Source organism: Halichondria panicea, chromosome 12 (genome assembly GCF_963675165.1).
Source record: "Halichondria panicea chromosome 12, odHalPani1.1, whole genome shotgun sequence".
Lineage (NCBI taxonomy): Eukaryota > Metazoa > Porifera > Demospongiae > Suberitida > Halichondriidae > Halichondria > Halichondria panicea.
Window position 1 is genome coordinate 3,973,174 of NC_087388.1, and position 21,833 is coordinate 3,995,006.

General features: G+C 41.3%; 4 protein-coding genes across 6 annotated transcripts; 3 read left to right on the forward strand and 1 right to left on the reverse strand.

Annotated features, from left to right (window-relative positions):
- Position 1: 1 nt before the first annotated feature.
- LOC135345782 (uncharacterized) lies at positions 2-8,048 on the forward strand. 3 transcript variants are annotated; one of them, XM_064543228.1, is made up of 19 exons: positions 2-958; positions 1,009-1,069; positions 1,136-1,270; positions 1,324-1,435; positions 1,512-1,633; positions 4,923-5,065; positions 5,120-5,187; positions 5,241-5,306; positions 5,363-5,478; positions 5,530-5,653; positions 5,704-5,834; positions 5,916-6,046; positions 6,093-6,175; positions 6,230-6,357; positions 6,445-6,562; positions 6,618-6,748; positions 7,207-7,352; positions 7,795-7,847; positions 7,895-8,048. In XM_064543228.1, exons 1-19 carry the CDS (start codon positions 50-52, stop codon positions 7,932-7,934), a joined length of 2,817 nt encoding a protein of 938 aa, XP_064399298.1. In that variant the 5' UTR covers positions 2-49; the 3' UTR covers positions 7,935-8,048. The 3 variants fall into 3 exon arrangements, 2 of the variants coding, with proteins under 2 accessions (XP_064399298.1, XP_064399299.1); XM_064543229.1 differs by lacking the exons at positions 7,207-7,352; positions 7,795-7,847; positions 7,895-8,048 and adding an exon at positions 7,088-7,122; XR_010397893.1 differs by lacking the exons at positions 7,207-7,352; positions 7,795-7,847; positions 7,895-8,048 and having other exon boundaries at positions 6,434-6,562.
- Positions 7,997-12,597, forward strand: LOC135345790 (uncharacterized). The gene is made up of 4 exons (XM_064543246.1): positions 7,997-8,137; positions 8,203-8,365; positions 8,683-11,826; positions 12,526-12,597. Exon 3 carries the CDS (start codon positions 8,987-8,989, stop codon positions 10,379-10,381), a length of 1,395 nt encoding a protein of 464 aa, XP_064399316.1. The 5' UTR covers positions 7,997-8,137; positions 8,203-8,365; positions 8,683-8,986; the 3' UTR covers positions 10,382-11,826; positions 12,526-12,597.
- Positions 12,565-13,948, reverse strand: LOC135345792 (uncharacterized). Its single transcript, XM_064543248.1, has one exon. It carries the CDS (start codon positions 13,758-13,760, stop codon positions 12,741-12,743), a length of 1,020 nt encoding a protein of 339 aa, XP_064399318.1. The 5' UTR covers positions 13,761-13,948; the 3' UTR covers positions 12,565-12,740.
- A 49-nt stretch (positions 13,949-13,997) lies between these two features.
- On the forward strand, positions 13,998-21,734 carry LOC135345781 (uncharacterized). Its single transcript, XM_064543227.1, has 19 exons — positions 13,998-14,992; positions 15,043-15,104; positions 15,172-15,305; positions 15,368-15,485; positions 15,576-15,697; positions 17,411-17,553; positions 17,603-17,673; positions 17,727-17,792; positions 17,866-17,978; positions 18,036-18,159; positions 18,211-18,341; positions 18,440-18,570; positions 18,624-18,718; positions 18,774-18,901; positions 19,496-19,613; positions 19,675-19,805; positions 20,269-20,414; positions 21,474-21,526; positions 21,574-21,734. Exons 1-19 carry the CDS (start codon positions 14,087-14,089, stop codon positions 21,593-21,595), a joined length of 2,814 nt encoding a protein of 937 aa, XP_064399297.1. The 5' UTR covers positions 13,998-14,086; the 3' UTR covers positions 21,596-21,734.
- Positions 21,735-21,833: the final 99 nt, after the last annotated feature.

The window sequence follows — 21,833 nt, forward strand, 5'->3', positions numbered from 1 at the left end:
GCAATCCAAAGAACATACCTTGTTGGGCGTGGCATGAGTTTTCGGGAAGATGGCTGCACTTATTACTAAAGACTTGGATGAGCTAGTGGTGCTGGTAGAAGGCCTTGACCTGGAGGATAACAGAGCTGGTTCTGGTGCTTACGGGGTTGTCTTCAGAGTGACTGTGAAGGGGAGAGAATGTATTGCCAAGAAGCTCCACAGTATCTTGCTCAAAGCTGGCGACTACTATCCAGTGGACCAGAGAGATTCCATTATTGAAAAGTTCCGCAATGAGTGTCGTATTCTAAGTGGTCTGGAGCATCCGAACGTTGTAACGTTTATTGGAATCCACTATGGTCGAGACAAGAACGATCTTAGTCTGATCATGGAACGTCTGCACACTGATGTAGCTGCTTTTGTTCAATCCCACCCTCAAACACCCATCGCTGAGAGAACTCATATTTTGTGGGATGTGTCAAAGGGCCTTCAATATCTCCACTCGCTGACCCCTCCCCTCATACACCGTGACCTTACTGCTCCCAACATCCTGCTCACTGATGACCTGACTGCCAAGATAGGAGACTTGGGAGTATCCAGATACGTGGACCTTGACGCATTGTCGAGGCTGCTAACGAAAGCTCCTGGAAACGTATACTACATGTCCCCCGAAGCAAGAGACGAGAATCCGCAGTACACTGTCAAGCTGGACATTTTCTCCTTCGGTACTCTCATTATCCACACATTCATTGGCCAAGTTCCTGCTCTACATGATGTACCCTACAATCAGCAAGCTCTAAAGCTCAGTGAAGAGGGAAAGATCGAGTTAACGAAAAGAAGAAGGGCTATTCAACAGATGACCACAGACCACTGCATGTATCCTCTCATTGTCCGCTGTCTCCATGACAAACCTGCTCCCAGACCAACTGCAGACGAAATGCACCAGTCACTGCAAGAGTTGTGTACGAGATACCCAACCAAGGTAATTCTATTCTTCGAGTGTTTGCTCTTTTAATATTAAAGTTTCAATAGGCGTTTCAAAAGGTGGAGATTAAGATTGCTCTAAGGCAGCGTCTAAAGGAAGGAGATACGTGGTAAGTATACTTATAGTAATTATGGATCGTTAAATAACAAGTTAAAATAATTCTCTAAACTGTACGGTACTTGGTTGGCTTTCAGTGGATGGAGCAATGGAAGAGGTATGTAGGATACAACGAACAAGCCTCTCCTGGTGATGGATCTGAAGCTGAAGTTGAAAATCCTGGAAAGATTAACAACAATGCTCTCCTGACAGGTCAGAGATCGTATTTAACTAGCTCTATAATAATGTTGTGATCCCTAATATAGGTGGGATTCTACGAGAGAATCTCACGGATAAAAATGACTATTTCCTCGTTCCGGAGTCAGCCTGGAACAAACTAGTCTCTTGGTATGGTATCTGCTCAAATTCGATCACAAGGTAGGTAATTACATACAGGTACATGTATACCCTTAGGATTTTTGTTTCACATCAATTTTATCACTCATGCATGCAGGAAAGTTGTTCACGGGGGTCATGGCTTGATGGTGGAAGTCTACCTCCAAGTTCTCACCTTGAGTGTTTACCCTAACCTAAAAGAGATCAAGTGTAGAAAGTTCAGCCGTTTAGACACTATTGGTGAGTAATTGTGGCTTGTCACATTCTTTTAGTAAAGAATCAGGATCCAGGGTAAAAACTGCCTGTATTGTTTGTCTGAGGGCAAAGGTTACAACAATTTGCTTGTTATTATGATCTGTAGATTCACTTAATGCTAGACTACAGCCGAGAGTGTAATTGATCTAGCTAGCTCACGACTAAAAGCAATTATAAAATCCAGAGTGCATAGGTCAACTATTGCTGTTGCTGACTCAGCTTACACATGTATTTTGTTCTTGTGCAATGTTATTTTACTGTCAGCAAACACTGCATGTTTTGTGTTTACTTTCCATTTATGTACGCCCACCCCCACTTTTGAGTGAAAGTTCCTGCATAGGCTAATTTGCCTCGTGAATTATTTTATCATAATTATATTATTTATTTATTTTTCATTATTTACAAATGACCTCTACTATAATATTGGACATAAAATGTGGACCTGTTTGTCCGTTATAAGAGGCGGTTTTGCATAGAGTTGGTAGTTGCAGAGGAGGTACGACTTGAGGCATGTGTGTCGTACCTCCTCTGGGTCAGTTGGGAGCACAAAACTTGTCCTCTGTCCGGAAAATCAAGAAAGTCAGCTTGTGGGAGGTTGTGTACTTAGGTAGTGATTTCAATCCGTGACATACATGTAGCTAGTGGCCTTTATGTTATGTTGTTCTAGTGGGAGGGTAGTTATGGGAGGTTCCACAGTAGCTACATGTAGATATACCTATTAGCAAGTATAAGAGGCAAGGACCATTCTGACAAGGAACAACCTTCTGATGCAGAATCTTCATATTGATGTACCGTATAGCGCGAAATTTTCGAGGCACTTATATTTCGTGGATTGGCCTCTAAAAGCCATTTCGTTGCACAATGTTCGCGGAATGACTGCTTACCGGAAGCCACGCCTTTAAATATTTGCACGATAGCAGGTAATTCTAATTAAAAAACAATTTTCGTAGACTTAATTTTCGTGTAGAATTCTAACCCACAAAATCCGCGAAAATTAAGCCCCTCGAAAATTTCGCGCTATACGGTATTCAATGCTGGCAGGCCTCAGACGCAGACAGAAAAGACTTAATGGGTGAGCGTAATTTCGAGGCAAACACCTGGATGGGCTTAATTTTGATAACCATTTTCGTAATTAAGCCCATCCTACCTGTAGCTGCTTTGTAGCATGCGCATTAGGTGGGCGCGGTAAAGTACGGTATGCACTATAATTATGAAACTTCAAAGGTCAAATTGTGAGTAAAGTTCAAATAATATTTTCTAAGCCTCCCCCTCTTTCATTTTCTGGATTCGCCCCTGTTATTACCCGAGGCGCGCGTGGGCGGCCACGGGTATAGTAGTCTGTTGGTTTGTTTGTGTATTCTGAATCTACTCACCTGGATATCACAGCACTGCGTTTACAGCATGGATAGTCTTCACACAACTAGTTATTAGTTTTAATAGTGGCAAATTTTGATGTTAAAGCTTTGTTGTCGAATAAGAATAAGAAGCTTGAACTTACACGTGGAGCTTGTGGGGTGCATGGAAAAGAAGGAAACGGAAAACGGAAACGACCATTACCATTCTGTATTTTTTGCAATAGTGAAAGTTGATAGCAGAAGATGTATTTGTAAAGGCAGGGGCGGATCCAGGGGTGATTTTGAGGGGCTGAAGCCCCCCCCTTTTGAAAAAACTACCATGTGTTGTAGTCTGACTCTACAACAATTTTGCCACCAATTACCGTATGCATCTGTAGACTCACTTGAAATCACTTGAGAGATGCTAGACAACAGCTACTAGGAGTATAAAGGATCTAGGGTAGCTAGCTGGACGTACCTAGCTAGCTAGCTAGCTGTACGTACGTACGTACATCTGATCAATACAGTATCACCATAGTATTAAAAGTAAGTGCAGAGGTCAACGTATTCTACTCATTAATATGAAAGTTCAAAGGTCAAATCTTGCAAAAAAAATCACCTCTGGCGAGGCTGACCTGGGCGGCTCCACCGCCCTCGCACGGGGCTTCGCCCCTTTCTAGCTAGCTAGCCCCCCCCCTTTGTTTTTCCTCGATCCGCCCCTGAAAGGGGTGCTGTGGGGAAGCCTATCCATCTAGTCTAGCTATGACATTCAAGGAGCAACTAGGTAAGGTAGCTTGAGACAAGGGGGTGCTTCATGTTCACTTCATTCACTCAATCTCATCAGTACAGTGCTTTTATGCTTTCATGTTCACTTCACTCTCATCAGTTTAATTATCATTCTGTGTTTTAAATTGAATATATAAATCAATAAATAAACATGAGAGTGAACATGAAGCAAGTGAAGTAAAAACCGAAAACCGGACAAGTACAAGGCTACCATGCAGTTCTGTTAGATGGCTAGGTTCAGCCATTGCAGCTGTATCTCAGGGTCTTACTCTCCAACATAATTACAATCTTGTGTAAGGTTCAGCCATCAAGTTGCCATGCAATGTTGCAGCACAGTCCATGTTTTGCAAGGGTCTTACTTCTCCATACAATCTTGCCTGACGTCATCTGTTACTTGCGAAAGCTGGATGTATTCAGTTCTCAGACTCTGGCCTCCTATACTGCTTTCCATGTACTCAACTTTCATATCAGTCAAACAGGTTCACTTCATTCACTCTGATCGACCAGGGGCGTAGGAAGCATGCTCTGGAGCACCCCTTGTCTCAAGCTACCTTATCTTGTTGCTCCTTGAAGCTAGATAGATTAGATAGGCTTCCTACAACTCAGCTCTACTATCCATATTCATATTCATGTCAAAAAACACAGAATGGTAATGGTCGTTAACTTTACACAGCTGAGATATTTCCGTTTTCCGTTTCCGCTTTCCGCCTTCCGTTTCCGTTTTCTGTTTCCTTCTTTTCCATGCACCCGAGCTTGTGGGCCTTTAGTACTTGCAGATGAAGTGATCCCGTACCAAGAACAATGGAAAAGGGGTCACTACAATAGAAAGCTAGAATTGTGACTGGATGTTGTCTCTGTTAGCTAGCTGACTCTGGGATCCTCTCCAGGAGCCATACTTCTCTGAGACTCCAGGCTTCTTTGCTGTGATCCTAGTCCACAATGCATATATCTATGTACCACTAAAACTCTGTTCTCTATTGTTTCAGCATGTCTCTCCCTCTAGCTTTGTAGTCTGGTTTAGTCTGAGTCGCTGTGCTAGACAGCTCAGTCACTACCTAGTTCTTCTGGTTTCTTTGTAATCATGTCACCAGCCGAGGGTTTGCACTTTAGTGCTCTATTTATTATACACACGACGTCATTATTTTGTCTTGCAGCCAGTCTGATGCAAGGCACTAAAAAGGAATTTGGGATACCTGAAAAAGTGGATTGCCGTACACACTGCTATGTAAACAGTACTTTCAGGCTGCTTTCTAATGACAGTGAAACCATTCAGAAAAAGGGCGTTTTTGAAGATCAGGTGCATGGCTAAATTATGTTCGTATTAATTATATCAATGTTTGCATAATTATAGGGTACTGACACTGTCATCCTTGTATTGGAAAAGCAGAATGATGATGGGACATGGCCACAAGTCAGCTCGTGAGTGCAAAGCAACTTAGTATTTTGAATTAACACTTTAACTTTCATTAAAGCCCGCAACGTCAAAAGTTGGAGATAGAGGCAGCTCTTGAACAGAAGCTTAGAGCAGGCGAGAGCTGGTAAATCTCATTTATGTAGTAAGGTGTATGATTATACTGGCTTAATTGTGTGTTAGGTTTCTAGTTGATGCTAACTGGATGAAAAAGTGGGAAACATTTGTTTCTATTTCCCTGATTGACAGTATGAAAAGGAGTAAACCTGGCCCTGTAGAAAACTCACAGTTATTCAAAGGTTAGTATATTATATAATAACATGTAATATAATTTTATATCTCGTTTATAGACAGTGATATGAGGCTGTATGACAACCTGATGGGCGGTTTAGACTACACACTGGTACCAGAGTCAGCATGGAACAAGTTGCGCTTCTGGTATGGTCTGAGTCCACAGTCAACGGCTATATCCAGGTGAGTATAAGTATCACGTACTGTACCTTATCTAAATATGCATCGTATAGGCGAGTGGTTGAGTGTGGTCCACTTGTAAGTGATTGTTTTGTGGAAGTTTATTTACTCAAGCTTAAGATGTGCGTACACCCACACCTCGAAAATGTCAAGACAAGGAAGTTTAGCAGAGCTGACACTGTTGGTGAGTATAGATGGTTAATTGATACATAATTATAATGACGTAGCTAATTAATCAACGGTTGTTTCCATCCATGCACTCTAGGTGATTTAGAAGCTGCAATTAGACAGGCGTTTAGTATTCCCCGGAGTATTGACTGTCATATTAGCTGCCAAACACTCAAAACCCTCTCTAAAAGTGACTCATTGCTGGGAGCAGGTCTACATTCTGGACAGGTTTGCTTAGAATAAATTTCATAAATATTTTATTAATTTTCATTAGAAAATTGTGCTGTCATCCATAGCGACTCAGAGGAAGGAGATGCAAACCACACTGAAACACCAATTAAAGAATGGAGACCTATGGTATGAGAATTCTAAAACAATAACTGTGTGTATGTATGCCCCACTTTCCTGCAGGTACCTAGTGGACATTCGCTGGATGAAACAATGGAAAAAGTATGTTGGTTACGACACGTGGGATCAGTCATCAGTCGGCAAGGAGTCTGCAAACCCAGGGCCTCTGGACAACTTTAACCTGTTCAAAAGTAAGTGTCCATATATTGTAAAGCTCTTACCGCGAGTCTTAGACCATACTTGTGAATCGAGTCAAACATTACAAAGTGTTCCCACAGATGGTTGTCTTCGTGAGGACCTGATGGATGAGTTAGACTACTATCTTCTCCCCAAGTCAGCTTGGAACAAACTAGCATCTTGGTACGGCCTCAGTCCAGAGTCAAAGGCCATCTCAAGGTGGTGTTATAATTATATTGATACGACATTGTTTAGATCTATTGGTCAACCACAGGCGGGTGGTTGAGTATGGACTGTACATGAAGCACTGCAGAGTGGAGGTGTATCTGCTGGAATTTAAACTTTGTGTACACCCTAACCTCAATGATATCAAAAAGAGGGAGTTTAGCAGAGGTGACACTGTCGGTGAGTACATTGTATTTCGAGACAATGTTAGTGTTTGTAAAGACAGTATTGTGCATGTGATTATATAGGTGCTGTACATGTACATGTTGTAGTTTATGTTCATGGAATCCATTGTGTATCGAATTGTGAAACAAATTGCCACCCACAGGTCGCGGTTAAATTAATCTTTTAATAAGTTAAGCACATTCGTAATCACATGGTTAGCATACTCTGAGCACTAAGGCTTGCATCAGTTATATAGTCTCGCGAGTGCACGCATTTTTGGGAGGGAATAGCTGCTAATAAATGCACCTGGTTTGATAAGTTAACGAATATTTTGCACGTGACTACATTCCTCAGTACAACAGAATCAGCAATAGTGACCAGACGTTCCCTTCCCCGCTCGCGAGACTACATCAGTTGCATGTCTTACACTCCCACTCTTTTATTGTGAGTGTTGATGTATTATGCATTCACAGCTGATTTGGAGTCTGCTATTAGAGAGGAGTTTGGTGTCCCCCCAGCCGAAGAGTGCAGAGTGTGGCATCGCTACATGACACACACCTATGAGCTATTGTCAAAAGCTGACCAATGTCTGCAGGATGCTGGACTCTACAATGGGCAGGTATAAGCAGTCATCAACATTTCATGCAATTTCCCTGCTTGTAATACCTGGTTTCGAATGCAAGCTTTTTCGATTGTGAATTAAAAGTAGATTGCAAACGAAAGACACGCAAAGAGTGAGCATGCATGAGCATGCAATTTGTATAGTGAAAAATGCAATAGGGCTGGTACAGTACTATAGCCTTGTGAATGCTGGATATTTTTCCGTTGATTTACTGAGCATACACGTTGTTATCCTGCGTTAGCCGGTATCTGGCTAATGATTAGCGCATGTGCAAGCAGTCGATACCAGGCCCACTCTTCGAGGAAGTGCGGCCTGGGATCGGATTAATTCGAAACCCAGTATAATTATATAAAGTTACATGACTGTACATAGCTAAGTTCAGAATCTTTTGCTTGTCAATTATTGATGACATTAATTTTGATCAAACTTTGTTTCCCAGACCATCCTCTTGGAGATGAAGAATAAAGATGGGTCATGGCCAAGAACCACCTCGTAAGGCAGCGTTTTATCTGCTTTATGTTTTACATTCATTGATGCAGTGTTGTTCGTCGACGATTGCGTTCTAGTGACGACATCTAAAGTGTGAAGTAATCAAAAACTAGAGTGGATTCTTCTTACCTATTTTATTTTTCTCCATTCTTTTCGTGGCGCAAGTCTGTACTACATCAGTTTTACATAAATTTTTTATCTGTGTACAGTACATAGTATGAGAAGTGAAGTGGAAGTGCGGCCTGGGATCGAGGCTATTACTCTGTATGCAAGGCTCATTATTTTGCTAACTGGTGGGTGGGGCTCAATCCTCCCTCTCTAGGCTTGTCAAATTTATAGCTGGCTTCCTTTTGTGCAGGATTGTTGACAAGAGACCGTTTAGATCTACAGAACACATCTGTGTGGTGGTTCTCAGTTTCAACTTCAAATAAGCCATGGACAACCAACCCCTCCTTGCCATGGTCCCCAGTACAACCAGCCTCAGGGTGGCTACTCTCCCCCTCAGGCACAGCAACCTACTGGTAAGTTAAACAAAAACTGCCAGATAGCTATTATATTAATGTGCATGTATGAGGTTATTTTGTAAATTGCACTCTAGTTGAGATGTTTTATGTGAAATCAATCGAAATGGTTTCTGTACATGTGCTATATTATTATAGTCTGCTTCGTAATTGTGTGATCAACTGGTCTATAGATCTATGGAATAAATTACCGTTATGTCGTAATAGAAAAAGCATTCGTACATGTACATGGCATGCAAAGGGTCTATCTAAATTCCATGCACTGTGGATTGCTAATACCAATGTCATGCTCACACTCCCAGTTCCCCCTCCCCCAGGCCCTCCAGCCGCTGGCCCCCCTCCTGGACAAAACTTGCCTGGAGAGGATGTGCACGAGAATGCAGGCGCCGAAGCTCCTCAACCCTCTGCCCCTGACGCCTCCAAGATGGACTATGTGATGAACCCATTCTAGAAGCTTACATAGACACAACAAAGAACTCCTTGAATGACCAATTACCGGCACTTTTTCAAGCAACAAAAACGAATCTCCCTAAAAAACAAAAAATCGCAAAAAACAGTTTCGTAAAAAATAGAGCTGCACTCACAATCAAACCAGCAGATAAAAACTTGGGTATAGTGATCATGAACACCAGAGACTATATACAAATATGTGCATCCCAATTAGCGGACACCAATACATATGTACAAGTAGACACCTTCCCAGCCACAACAATCCACCGAAATCTCCAGAACACACTAATTGAGCATTCAAGAGTACTGAAACCTCATAAAAACCTCCACAATTTTCTTCTACCGCAACCAAATAAAACACAGACACCCAAATTCTATGGTATACCAAAAATCCATAAAAAGTTCACCAGCCTACCACCAGTCCGCCCAATAGTATCCCACTCAAACTCGCTACTAGCACCAACGGCCAAGTTTATCGATCACGTCCTTCAACCTCTCGCCCGATCACATCAAGACTCCCTTCTCAACTCCAGCTCTCTCCTTCGTATACTCCAATATATGCATATCCCAGACGATGCCTTTTTGGTCACAATCGATGTAGAAAGCCTCTACCCATCAATTCCGCAAAAAGAATGCCTAGAAATCATCTACGAAGAAATGCACGCCAAAAAACATCTACTCCTGTTCGATCCGAACCTATTTATTAAACTGCTGCACACCAATGTCACTTCGAACTTTTTCGAATTTGGGCCCATCACCTTTAAACAAGTCAAAGGGACAGCGATGGGAGCTGCTTTCTCACCCACCATTGCAAACATCTTTATGTCCATCATTGCATCCCAGCCCAAAAAACCACACCTCCTAAAAAGGTACATAGACGACATTTTTATCATTTGGGAACACTCCCTAGAAGACCTACTAAATTTCCTCTCAGCACTCAACTGCTTCCATGCAACACTGAGATACACGTGGACATTCTCCAAAACATCAGCCGATTATTTAGATATAACCATCTTTAAGGGTCTCGCTTTCCCAGCAACAAACCTGTTAGACACAAAAACGTTCCAAAAAACTCAAAACTTATACCAATACCTACACTTCAATTCATGTCACCCAATGTCAACATTCAAGGGCCTCATAATAGGAGAATGCATAAGATACGTAAGAATTAATTCGTCAAAGGACAACTATCTAGCGACCCTAGAACAGTTCAAACAAAGGCTATACAAAAGACAATATCCCACAGCGCTCGTCAACAAAATAACTCAAAAAATCAATCACGAACAAAGACGGAACTACCTGAAAGAACCCACCATCGCAAATATCTCGAAGCCAAAACCAACTTTTAAGTGTCTGCCTCCACCACACTATAATGCTCTAAAGGCAATCATCCTACAACATTATCATATGGTTCAGAGATTTGCACCAAGACCTAGATTTATTCCTCTAAGGCACAAAAAACTCGGAGAAGACCTAATTCGTGCAAAAATATACCCCACAGATGAACAATTCGTTGACATGGTACTCACCACCAGCCAAGAGTTCCACAGCCTCAACAGCACATAGCACAATGCTACAAGGCCAACACTACGCCCGTGTGAAACGTCAACCAAAACTTGTAAAAACATCAGATGTGCCACCTGTCAACACCTAAACTGTGATACTCACTTCCGTAGTACCACCAACGGAAGGACACACCCTATCAGACGATCTTTCACATGTAAATCATCCAACGTTATCTACCTGATTACTTGCAAAAAATGTAAAAAACAATACGTCGGTCTAACAACAAAACAACTGAATTATAGAATCTGTAGACACCGATCCAACATCACCCATAATCAACCCATCTACATTAGCAGACATTTCAATTTCAAGGATCATAATATACACCACCTCGCCGTACAAGCAATAGACTAAGCAGATAATCTAGAAGAACTAAAAAAGCTTGAACGCTTTTGGATTCTCACATTAGATACTGTTGTTCCAAAAGGTCTAAACGTAACTATCGGCCACGGTGCATTGTAAGATCTATGATTGATTGTATGTATGTATGTATATATGTGCTATAATAATGTGAAGACAATTAAACATGTAAACAACCTCTAAACAACCTCTAAATAAGTATACAATATGTACATACTAGATGGAGAAGGGTCCCCCACCACGCGGGGGGACCCTTCTCCATCGGGGTCCCCCTGCCTGGTGGGGGAAAACACACACACACACACACACACACACTACTACATATTTATTTTGACTAATGCCTTGTGCTAACTCTAAGAAATGTAAAGACTATATACACACACATGTCACCTAAATGTACATGTATAAGCATTAATTAAGCCTATAATACCACAAAAATTAGATAAGATTTAGATTTAATCCCCATTCCCGAATCTCAAGGTCGGGCGTTCAAGTGCTTCTTTGTTTATCATTTGTCTGTGTTTTCTGTTTTTAATTTTATTTTCTGTCCCCTGTGCCCCCCCCCCATTTGTTATTGTTGACAATAACCAGTACTGCCCACTTTGAATTCAGACTATATAACCTAAGTCCTTTAGATAATAGCCACTGCAAATGTAAGCTCACTTAATTAATAGGTATGTCCACCCAACCCATGGTATAGAGTAACAAAGCCACTGATAGGACCCCGTTGAGCAAAAGAATAAACTACCCGCACTGAGCACTACAGAATACATGTACCCTGCATACTTTTAAAACACCACAACCACGGTGTACGCCACATACAGCTTCCAGAATGCCCTCAAAACATAAACTCAAACCATTGCCTTACTACCATAAAAGCATACAAAACAAAAACCCCAAAATAATGATACACCAAAATTAATGAAGATAGTGAAATTTACACATCACAATTAAGATCCACAAGTACATTACCACAATACACAAACCTGCCCCATTACATAAAGAAACATCACATGATAATCCTAAAAATAGTCTATCAATCTCCTCTCCACCTGGCCTACCTGAAAGATGACAAGTGAACTAATGTAAGCTAAATGCATGCACACACTTTAAATACTGACATATATATATATATAAGTAAGTAAGGTAACAACAGAGATGGGATTCCAAATGAAAATTCAGAATTGAGCATTCCGTGTTGAACAAGATAGGATGTGTGGTTGAAAGCCATCATCCACCCTATACCCTTTGTATACCTTCTATAAACACACAAACACACTACCGTATACCTCGCTTGCGCATGCGCACCGAGGCATAATAAGTATGTACACGATGCACAAATAACATGACATGTTATGACTTATTATTACATGTATTATTAGTCAGGCTCATTCTATATAATCATATAATTATACATGCATGTAAAATAAAACTAATGAGTCAGAATCCACATTTTAACTTCACCACCGTGCAGCTATAATGCTCCACATTCTTGGATACATGCAGTTCCCAAATTCAATTATAGACGGGTAGTAATTTTAGCGTTAATAAATGTGGTAGGCTGGGAAACTAAAGGAGTGGCCTTAAACCCTAGCCTCGTTCCTAGCAAGCCGATTTTCTCTAAATGACCTAGTGTTATTTTAGAGACAACTCGGACTGGGAACGAGGCTAGGTTAAACCCATAATTACAGACACTTTTAATATAGCCTTTGTATAGGCTATAGTATTGCTAATAAGGTTTAATATAAATAAATTCACTGCATCACATGTCTACTTCATTGCAGATGCAGTACTGCTAATGACATTCATGGTGTTCACATACAGTCCTTCATCAACAACATAATTTTAACAAAAATGGACATATCGATAAAAATTAATGTGCCAGTACAAAATAAGTGAACCCATGCATGCATGGGTCAGAAACTAGTATATATATATAATTACAATGTTATATCAGAAATAATAATTTTGATATAGTCCCAGCAATGCAGTTTATTTATTAACAAGTAAAGATATCGTAGCAATTACTCCAAAATATTTCAAAAGCAACACTAAAACAAGTAAAGGTGAAAAAACCTACTTGTGCACAACACTCGTCGTGTGTTTCACAGAAGTTGTGAACGCAGCAATCACCACACACAAAACTCCAACAAAAGCAATCTGCGCCACACATCCCAAAACAAGCATTGGTGTATTTTTGATAGGGACACTGCCCTGCCCCACATTGAGCTCCGTTTGCCGGACAATTCACAGTCCTTCTCTGTCGCAGATTACTACTCTTACTTGAATGACTAGGCATTGTTGGAACAGTCTCTACACTAGCTTTTGCATTCGATAGCTTTAGAGCAAACACATAGAACCTCATTACAGCTTGAGAGTCCTCTCCTTTAATTCCAGTATTACCTAGGGCCAGGGCAGCTTCGATAATTAGTTTTGCTTGAGGACTCATTGAAAGGTTTTTCAGAGAATCATGGGATTTTTTGGCAACTGTCTTATTGTCCATCTTTTCAAGCATTTCAGTGGTCATATTCTCATAACCCATCATAATGGATTCCATTGTGTCTATGTTGCTTTCGGGAATAACGTATTCGTCATTAGGACCCTGTTTATTTTTCATCAAGAGAAAGGCTGTGCTATTCATTTCCATCATGATCATGGGTGATTCCCTCAGATGCACCATCATTATAATCAACTCACCATCTGCCGTGCTCACTATGTAGTAAAAGTGGGTGCCGTTCACTGTACTCTGGAAATGAATACCACCTTGGGCACCATAATACTCCCCTTCAAGCTTGTTATTTGAAACGAACACATTTTGAAGTCCAGAGACTTGTTGCTGCTGTGTGGTAGAGATTCCCACACCAATACTAATGGTCAGCACAGCTGTAATGAGCAGAGCTACACAGGTTAATATCAATACGGCCACGAGCACTGGAGAGAGTTTGGGTTTCTTTGACTGAGGGGTGATCTCACGGTTAGGCTCGAAGTAGTGCTGGTGCTTGACCGAAGAAGAATCCATAGAATTAATCTAGATCTAGATATAAACACGTCTATACCAAAAGTCTAAATCTGCAAAACTAGCTAGACCTAGAGCCTAGAGATGAACTTATTATTTATAGGTTGTTATTCTAGTTGTTATACACATCTTTTAACTTACTGTACAAACATGGGGCATGTGTATTGGGTGGGAGGATCTGGAACACAGCACAACAATTAATGCGCATGCGCAATCCAAAGGATCACATTCTCCCTAGATCTAGTTGGGTGTGGCCCGAGTTTTCAGGCCATGCCCAACTACTTTCACCTACTTTTGACTTCTTGATCTTCTATGACATCGACAGCAACATGGCTGCACTTACTAAAGACTTGGATGAGCTAGTGGTGCTGGTAGAAGGCCTTGACCTGGAGGACAACAGAGCTGGTTCTGGTGCTTATGGGGTTGTCTTCAGAGTGACTGTAAAGGGGAGAGAATGTATTGCCAAGAAGCTCCACAGCATCTTGCTCAAAGCTGGCGACTACTATCCAGTGGACCAGAGAGATTCCATTATTGAAAAGTTCCGCAATGAGTGTCGTATTCTAAGTGGTCTGGAGCATCCGAACGTTGTAACATTTATTGGAATCCACTACGGTCGAGACAAGAACGATCTTAGTCTGATCATGGAACGTCTGCACACTGACGTAGCTGCTTTTGTACAATCCCACCCTCAAACACCCATCGCTGAGAGAATTCATATTTTGTGGGATGTGTCAAAGGGCCTTCAATATCTCCACTCGCTGACCCCTCCCCTCATACACCGTGACCTTACTGCTCCCAACATCCTGCTCACTGATGACCTGACTGCCAAGATAGGAGACTTGGGAGTATCCAGATACGTGGACCTTGACGCATTGTCGAGGCTGCTAACGAAAGCTCCTGGAAACGTATACTACATGTCTCCCGAAGCAAGAGACGAGAATCCGCAGTACACTGTCAAGCTGGACATTTTCTCCTTCGGTACTCTCATTATCCACACATTCATTGGCCAAGTTCCTGCCTTACATGATGTACCCTACAATCAGCAAGCTCTAAAGCTCAGTGAAGAGGGAAAGATCGAGTTAACGAAAAGAAGAAGGGCTATTCAACAGATGACCACAGACCACTGCATGTATCCTCTCATTGTCCGCTGTCTCCATGACAAACCTGCTCCCAGACCAACTGCAGACGAAATGCACCAGTCACTGCAAGAGTTGTGTACGAGGTACCCAACCAAGGTAATTCTATTCTTCGAGTGTTTGCTTTTTTAATATTAAAATTTCAATAGGCGTTTCAAAAGGTGGAGATTAAGGCTGCTCTAAGGCAGCGTCTAAAGGAAGGAGATACGTGGTAAGTATACTTATAGTAATTATGGATTGTTAAATAAAAGTTAAAATAATTTCTCTAAACTGTACAGGTACCTGGTTGGCTTCCAGTGGATGGAGCAATGGAAGAGGTATGTAGGATACAACGAACAAGCCTCTCCTGGTGATGGATCTGAAGCTGAAGTTGAAAATCCTGGAAAGATTAACAACGACGCTCTCCTGACAGGTCAGGGATTGTATTAACTAACATACACATGTAGCTCTATAATGTTGTGATCCCTAATATAGGTGGGATTCTACGAGAGGATCTCAAGGATATGAATGACTATTTCCTCATTCCAGAGTCTGCCTGGAACAAACTGGTCTCTTGGTATGGCATCTGCTCAAATTCGAACACCATTACAAGGTACATGTAGATAATTACTTACATGTACATGTACCCGTAGGATTCTTGTTTCTCTTCATCAAAACACAAACACTTTTTACATGCTTGCAGGAAAGTTGTTCAGGGGGGTCATGGCTTGATGGTGGAAATCTACCTCCAAGTTCTCACCTTGAGTGTTTACCCTAACCTAAAAGAGATCAAGTGTAGAAAGTTCAGCCGTTCAGACACTATTGGTGAGTACAGTAGAACCTCACTAATCCGAATAGAGCCAGACCTCATTGGATTATTAACGGATGTCATTAATTGATTATTAACGAAGACACTTTTGTAAATGTATTATGATATTACTGTGGCCAGAAGGGCTCTCTTCATTTTCTTTGCAGTGGCCATTGTTTGAGCAGTTTATTATGCCTCGGTGCGCATGCGCAAGCGAGGTGTACGGTAGTGTGTTTGTGTGTGTGTGTGTGTGTGTTTGTGTGTGTGTGTGTGTGTGTGTGTGTCTGTGTGTGTGTGTAGACTGCTACAGCTGCTCAAGGATGAATCAAGTGCAAGTAAGAGTTTCTATAGGCTTCCAGTCATGTTTACTTGAATTTTAATTCGTGGATTTGCAAAATAAATGCTTCGTTCTCGAGTTATGCTTAGTTTTGCTTACTTGGAATGCCATTGCAGCCTTTTCAGAAGAGCACTTAGCCAAACTTGTTTACCGAATGTTGCTACTCTACTTAGTAGTTAGCTCTGCACTAGCTGCAAGAGTGAGAAGAGAGCTGCAAGGCTCTGCAGACAGCATCCATTAATTTTAGACTTGAACTTTTGGCATCGATCGTTTTTAACAGCAATCATGGTCAATCATTACCAACTCTTTGAGTTTGCATGCATGATTGGACTGAATAAAAGCAGCTTTATGTTATGTAGCTTTGGCATCTCCACCGAGGCATCAGCACCTGCGGTGCTTTCATTAATAAAATTATTGCTGATTCAGCAATGAAAGTTAGATTGCGCATGCGCAATAGTCTATTCTACTGACAGCCCCTCCTCTTTTTCAGTTTGCCGTATTTGCGAGGATTCGGACTAAAGAGGTCCGGATTAGCGAGGTTTTACTGTAATTGTGGCTGGCTTTTCACATTGTTTTAAAAGATGTAGGTAGCATCTAATACAGGGGCCAATCCAGAGGGTGATTTTGGAGGGCTGAAGCCCCCATTTTGTAAAAATTACCTATGTATTTAGTCTGAGGAGGTTACAACAATTTTGACACCAACTTGTTATTATGCATCTGTATAGGTTCACTTGAGACTACAGCCAAGCGTATAATTGATCTAACTACAAAACAAACCTCACAACATGCATGGCTAAGAGCAATTATAAATTCCGGAGTGCATAGGTCAACTATTGCTGTTGCTGAATCAGCTTATTTTGTCCTTATTTAATACGGTCATAATGTGCATGCAGCAAACACTGCATGTTTTTGTGTGTTCACTTTCCTACGTACCGTATAGCGTGAAACATTCGAGGTGCTTCATTTCGCTGTTTTCGATGGTTAGCAATCATACATGAAAATTGTCTTGAACTGCTATAACGTTTAAATATTAAAAGCGTGGCCTGGGAATGCTTCCGGTAAGCAGTCAACTCAAAACATTTATTCAACAAAATGCTTTTTCCACAAAATTTGAGCGCCTCAAAATTGTGCGCTATACGGTATTCCACCATACACTCATTCATTCATTCATTGCGTAACGTGAAAGTTTGAAGGTCAAATTTTGAGGAAAGTTCAAAAATGAACGCCTCCCTCTAGTCGAACGGGGCTTCGCTCTTTTCTAACTAGCCCTCCCCCTTTTATTTTCTGGATCCGCCTCTGTAGTATTCGTTATAGTGGTATGTGGTTAATATACGTGTTATTGTACTGTTTATTACATGTATACACACATGTTGCCATTATATTTTTCTTGCAGCCACTCTGCTGCAAGGCACTAAAGAGGAGTTTGAGATACCTGCTGAAGTGGATTGCCGGACCCACTGCTATGTAAACAGTACTTTTAGGCTGCTTTCTAATGGCAGTGAAACCCTTCAAACATCGGGCCTGTTTGAAGATCAGGTGGCTGAATTTTGTTGGTATAATTATGTGAATTACTATTGTTGCATAGAGTGCTACGGACACTGTCATCTTTGTGTTGGAAAAGCAGAATGATGATGGGACGTGGCCACAAGTCAGCTCGTGAGTGCAAAGCAACTTAGTATTTTGAATTAACACTTTAACTTTCATTAAAGCCCGCAACATCAAAAGTTGGAGATAGAGGCAGCTCTTGAACAGAAGCTTAGAGCAGGCGAGAGCTGGTAAATCTCATTTATGTAGTAAGATGTATGTACATGTATGATTACCTGCTGTTATCTTTTAATCGTGTGTTAGGTTTCTAGTTGATGCTAACTGGATGAGAAAGTGGAAAATGTTTGTTTCTGTTTCCCCGATTGACAGTACAAACCCTGGCCCTGTAGAAAACTCACAGTTATGCAAAGGTTATAGTTAGTGCAATAAAATTATATTATAATAGTAATAGTTATGATATAACTCTTTTATAGACAGTGATATGAGGCTGTATGACAACCTGATGGGCGGTGTAGACTATACACTGGTACCAGAGTCAGCATGGAACAAGTTGTGCTTCTGGTATGGTCTGAGTCCACAGTCAACGGCTATATCCAGGTGGGTATAAGTATCACGTACTGTACCTTCATCTAAATATTCATCGTATAGGCGAGTGGTTGAGTGTGGTCCACTTGCAAGTGATTGTTTTGTGGAAGTTTATTTACTCAACCTCAAAATGTGCGTACACCCACATCTCGAAAATGTCAAGACAAGGAAGTTTAGCAGAGCTGACACTGTTGGTGAGTATAGATAGTTATTTGATACATACCGACGTAGTGCTGCTATACATGCACATGTGTATATAATCCATGGATGGTTGTATAATTATGCACTATAGGTGAATTAGAATTTGCAATTAGAGAGGCGTTCAGTGTTCCCCGGAGTACTGAATCTCGTTGCCCAACACTCAAAAGCAAAAAGCTCAACCCCAACCGCTCATTGCTGGAAGCAGGTCTCCATTCTGGACAGGTTTTGTTTGAGAGCATTTCCTAGATTTAAAAATAAATGCGGTTTTTTTATAGACAGTGCTGCTACTAACTGTGCCACCATCTTTAGAGACTCAGAGGATGGAGATTCGAACCTCACTAAAACAGCAATTAAAGAATGGAGACATCTGGTATGAGAATTATAAACAATAACTTTGTCTGTAATATGCCTTAACTTTCCTGCAGGTACTTAGTGGACATTCGCTGGATGAAACAATGGAAAAAGTATGTTGGTTACGACATGTGGGACCAGTCGTCAGCTGGCAAGGAGTCCGCAAACCCAGGGCCTCTGGACAACTCTAACCTGTTCAAAGGTGAGTGAGTGAGTGCTCATACTGTAAAGAACAATTCAGACAATTCAGAAGAATTCAGACCGCCCACGGGTATAGTAGTCCATTGGTTTGTTTACCTGGAGCCTATAGCTCTGCGTTTACAGCATGAATAGCCTTCACACAACAAGTTAAGTGGCATATTTTGATGTTAATAAAGCCTTGTTAAATTTGCACATGTAGCCAACGTGGTACGTATTTACAGCTGAAGTGATCCTGTACCAGGAACAATGGAAAAGGGTCACTAAAGTAGAAAGCTAGAATTATGATTAGGGTTGTTGCTTCTTTATCCCTAGTACCAGGAGCCGTATTTCTAAGACTCTAGACTTCTTTGTTTACTTATTTTGCTGTGATCCTAGTCCAGAGTGCATGTCTCATCCACACTAAAGCACCGTTCTCTAAAGTTTCAGCTAGCCTCTAGAGTCTATAAAATGTCATTGCTCGTGTTACTTGCTACTTAGCCAGCTTCCATGCTTCATATAATACTGCATTATTGTATTCATGTAAACAGCCGAGGGTTAGCACTTCAGTGCTCTAGTTTAGTTGTTAGTCTTCAAACATTATGAAGTGTTCCCACAGACGGTTGTCTTCGTGAGCACCTGATGGATGAGTTAGACTACTATCTTCTCCCCAAGTCAGCTTGGAACAAACTAGCATCTTGGTACGGTCTCAGTCCAAAGTCAAAGGTCATCTCAAGGTGGAGTTATATATGTATATTTATTGATACGACATTGTTTAGATCTATTGGTCAACCACAGGTGGGTGGTTGAGTATGGACTGTACATGAATCACTGCAAAGTGGAGGTGTATCTGCTGGAATTTAAACTGTGTGTACACCCTAACCTAAATCATATCAAAAAGAGGGAGTTTAGCAGAAGTGACACTGTCGGTGAGTACATTGTATTTCGAGACAATGTTAGTGTTTGTAAAGACAGTATTGTGCATGTGATTATATAGGTGCTGTACATGTACATGTACATGTATGTAGTGTTATGTTCGTGGAATCCATTGTGTATCGAATTGCGAAACAAATTGCCACCCATAGGTCGCGGTTAAATTAATCTTTTAAGCACATTCGTAATCACATGGTTAGCATACTCTGAGACTAAGGCTTGCATCACGTTATAATTATAGTCTCGCGGGTGCATGCATTTTTTGGGAGGGAACAGCTGCTAATAAATGCACCTGGTTTGATAAGTTAACGAATATTTTGCACGTGACTACATTCCTCAGTACAACAGAATCAGCAATAGTGACCAGACGTTCCCTTCCGCGCTCGCGAGACTACATCAGTTGCATGTCTTACACTCCCACTCTTTTATTGTGAGTGTTGATGTATTATGCATTCACAGCTGATTTGGAGTCTGCTATTAGAGAGGAGTTTGGTGTCCCCCCAGCCGAAGAGTGCAGAGTGTGGCATCGCTATATGACACACACCTATGAGCTATTGTCAAAAGCTGACCAATTTCTGCAGGATGCTGGACTCTACAATGGGCAGGTATAAGCAGTCATCAACATTTCATGCAATTTCCCTGCTTGTAATACTCGGCAAGCTTTTTCGATTGCGAATTAAAAGTAGATTGCAAACGAAAGACACGCAAAGAGTGAGCTAGCCTCGATCCCAGGCCGCACTTCCCACTTCACTTAGGGAAGTGGGCCTGGTATCGACTGCTTGCGCATACGCTAATATCCCCCCGGTATCTGGGGGCTTTGGATAACATCGTATATGCTCAGTAAAACTATGACATCACAACGAACGGAAGTGGATTGAAGGAAGTAGATAGAAAGTTCTATTGAAGGTTTCGGATAGCATTCTCTGATAGCTACCCTTAGCCTGCTATGTTAACAAAAGACTCACAGCCTGCAACAGTGTGGATGACGATCGTCTGAAAGGAGTGAAAGCTGACAAGAGCCTATATGGACAGGCCACGCCCATTTAACACTAACTTTGGTGAAAGTCTACTATACTACTGCTACTGTTCTATCAGAAGAAAATAGCAGTACAACAAACCTACACAGCTCTGTCTCTAGCTAGCTAGCTATATAGCTCTGTGTATGACTTTTAAGATATTTTCTCTGATGAATCCAGTATTATAGGAAATTTTATGGGAAAAAACATCCAATAATTTGGCGCATGCGCAAGCAGTCGATAGCAGGCCTTCTTTCCTATGAAGGCCGGTGAAGGAGGCTAAGAGTGAGCATGCATGAACATGCAATTTGTATAGTAAAAAATGCAATAGGGCTGGTACAGTACTATAGCCTTGTGAATGCTCCAAATTATTGGATATTTTTCCCGTTGATTTACTGAGCATACACGTTGTTATCCTGCGTTAGCCGGTATCTGGCTAATGATTAGCGCATGCGCAAGCAGTCGATACCAGGCCCACTCTTCGAGGTAGTGCGGCCTGGGATCGAGGCTAGTACAGTACGTGTCATTCGCAAATGATTAATTCGAAACCCAGTATATATAAAGTTACATGACTGTACATAGCTAAGTTCAGAATCTTTTGCTTGTCAAAATTGATGACATTAATTTTGATCAAACTTTGTTTCCCAGACCATCGTCTTGGAGGTGAAGAATGAAGATGGGTCATGGCCAAGAACCACCTCGTAAGGCAGCGTTTTATCTGCTTTATGTTTTACATTCATTGATGCAGTGTTGTTGTCGATGCACGATGATTGCGTTCTAGTGACAATCTAAAGTGTGAAGTAATCAAAAACTAGAGTGGATTCTTCTTACCTATTATATTTTTCTCTTTTTGTGGCGCAAGTCTCTATAGCTGTACTACATCAGTTTTACATAATTTTTTTGTCTGTGTACAGTATACATAGTATACTATATATATGAGAGGGAAGTGCGGCCTTGGGATCTAGGCTATTACTCTGCATGCTCATTATTTTGCTATAACTGGTGGGT

Coding starts and splice junctions, on each gene's coding strand:
- LOC135345792 (XM_064543248.1), bottom strand. CDS start 13,760: ATGGATTCTTCTTCGGTCAAGCACCAGCACTACTTCGAGCCTAACCGT.
- LOC135345781 (XM_064543227.1), top strand. CDS start 14,087: ATGGCTGCACTTACTAAAGACTTGGATGAGCTAGTGGTGCTGGTAGAA. Junction 19,806..20,268: donor TAGCAGAAGTGACACTGTCG/GTGAGTACATTG, acceptor ATGCATTCACAG/CTGATTTGGAGTCTGCTATT. Junction 20,415..21,473: donor CTGGACTCTACAATGGGCAG/GTATAAGCAGTC, acceptor TTTGTTTCCCAG/ACCATCGTCTTGGAGGTGAA.
- LOC135345790 (XM_064543246.1), top strand. CDS start 8,987: ATGAACACCAGAGACTATATACAAATATGTGCATCCCAATTAGCGGAC.
- LOC135345782 (XM_064543228.1), top strand. CDS start 50: ATGGCTGCACTTATTACTAAAGACTTGGATGAGCTAGTGGTGCTGGTA. Junction 959..1,008: donor GTACGAGATACCCAACCAAG/GTAATTCTATTC, acceptor AAGTTTCAATAG/GCGTTTCAAAAGGTGGAGAT. Junction 5,066..5,119: donor AGGGCGTTTTTGAAGATCAG/GTGCATGGCTAA, acceptor GCATAATTATAG/GGTACTGACACTGTCATCCT.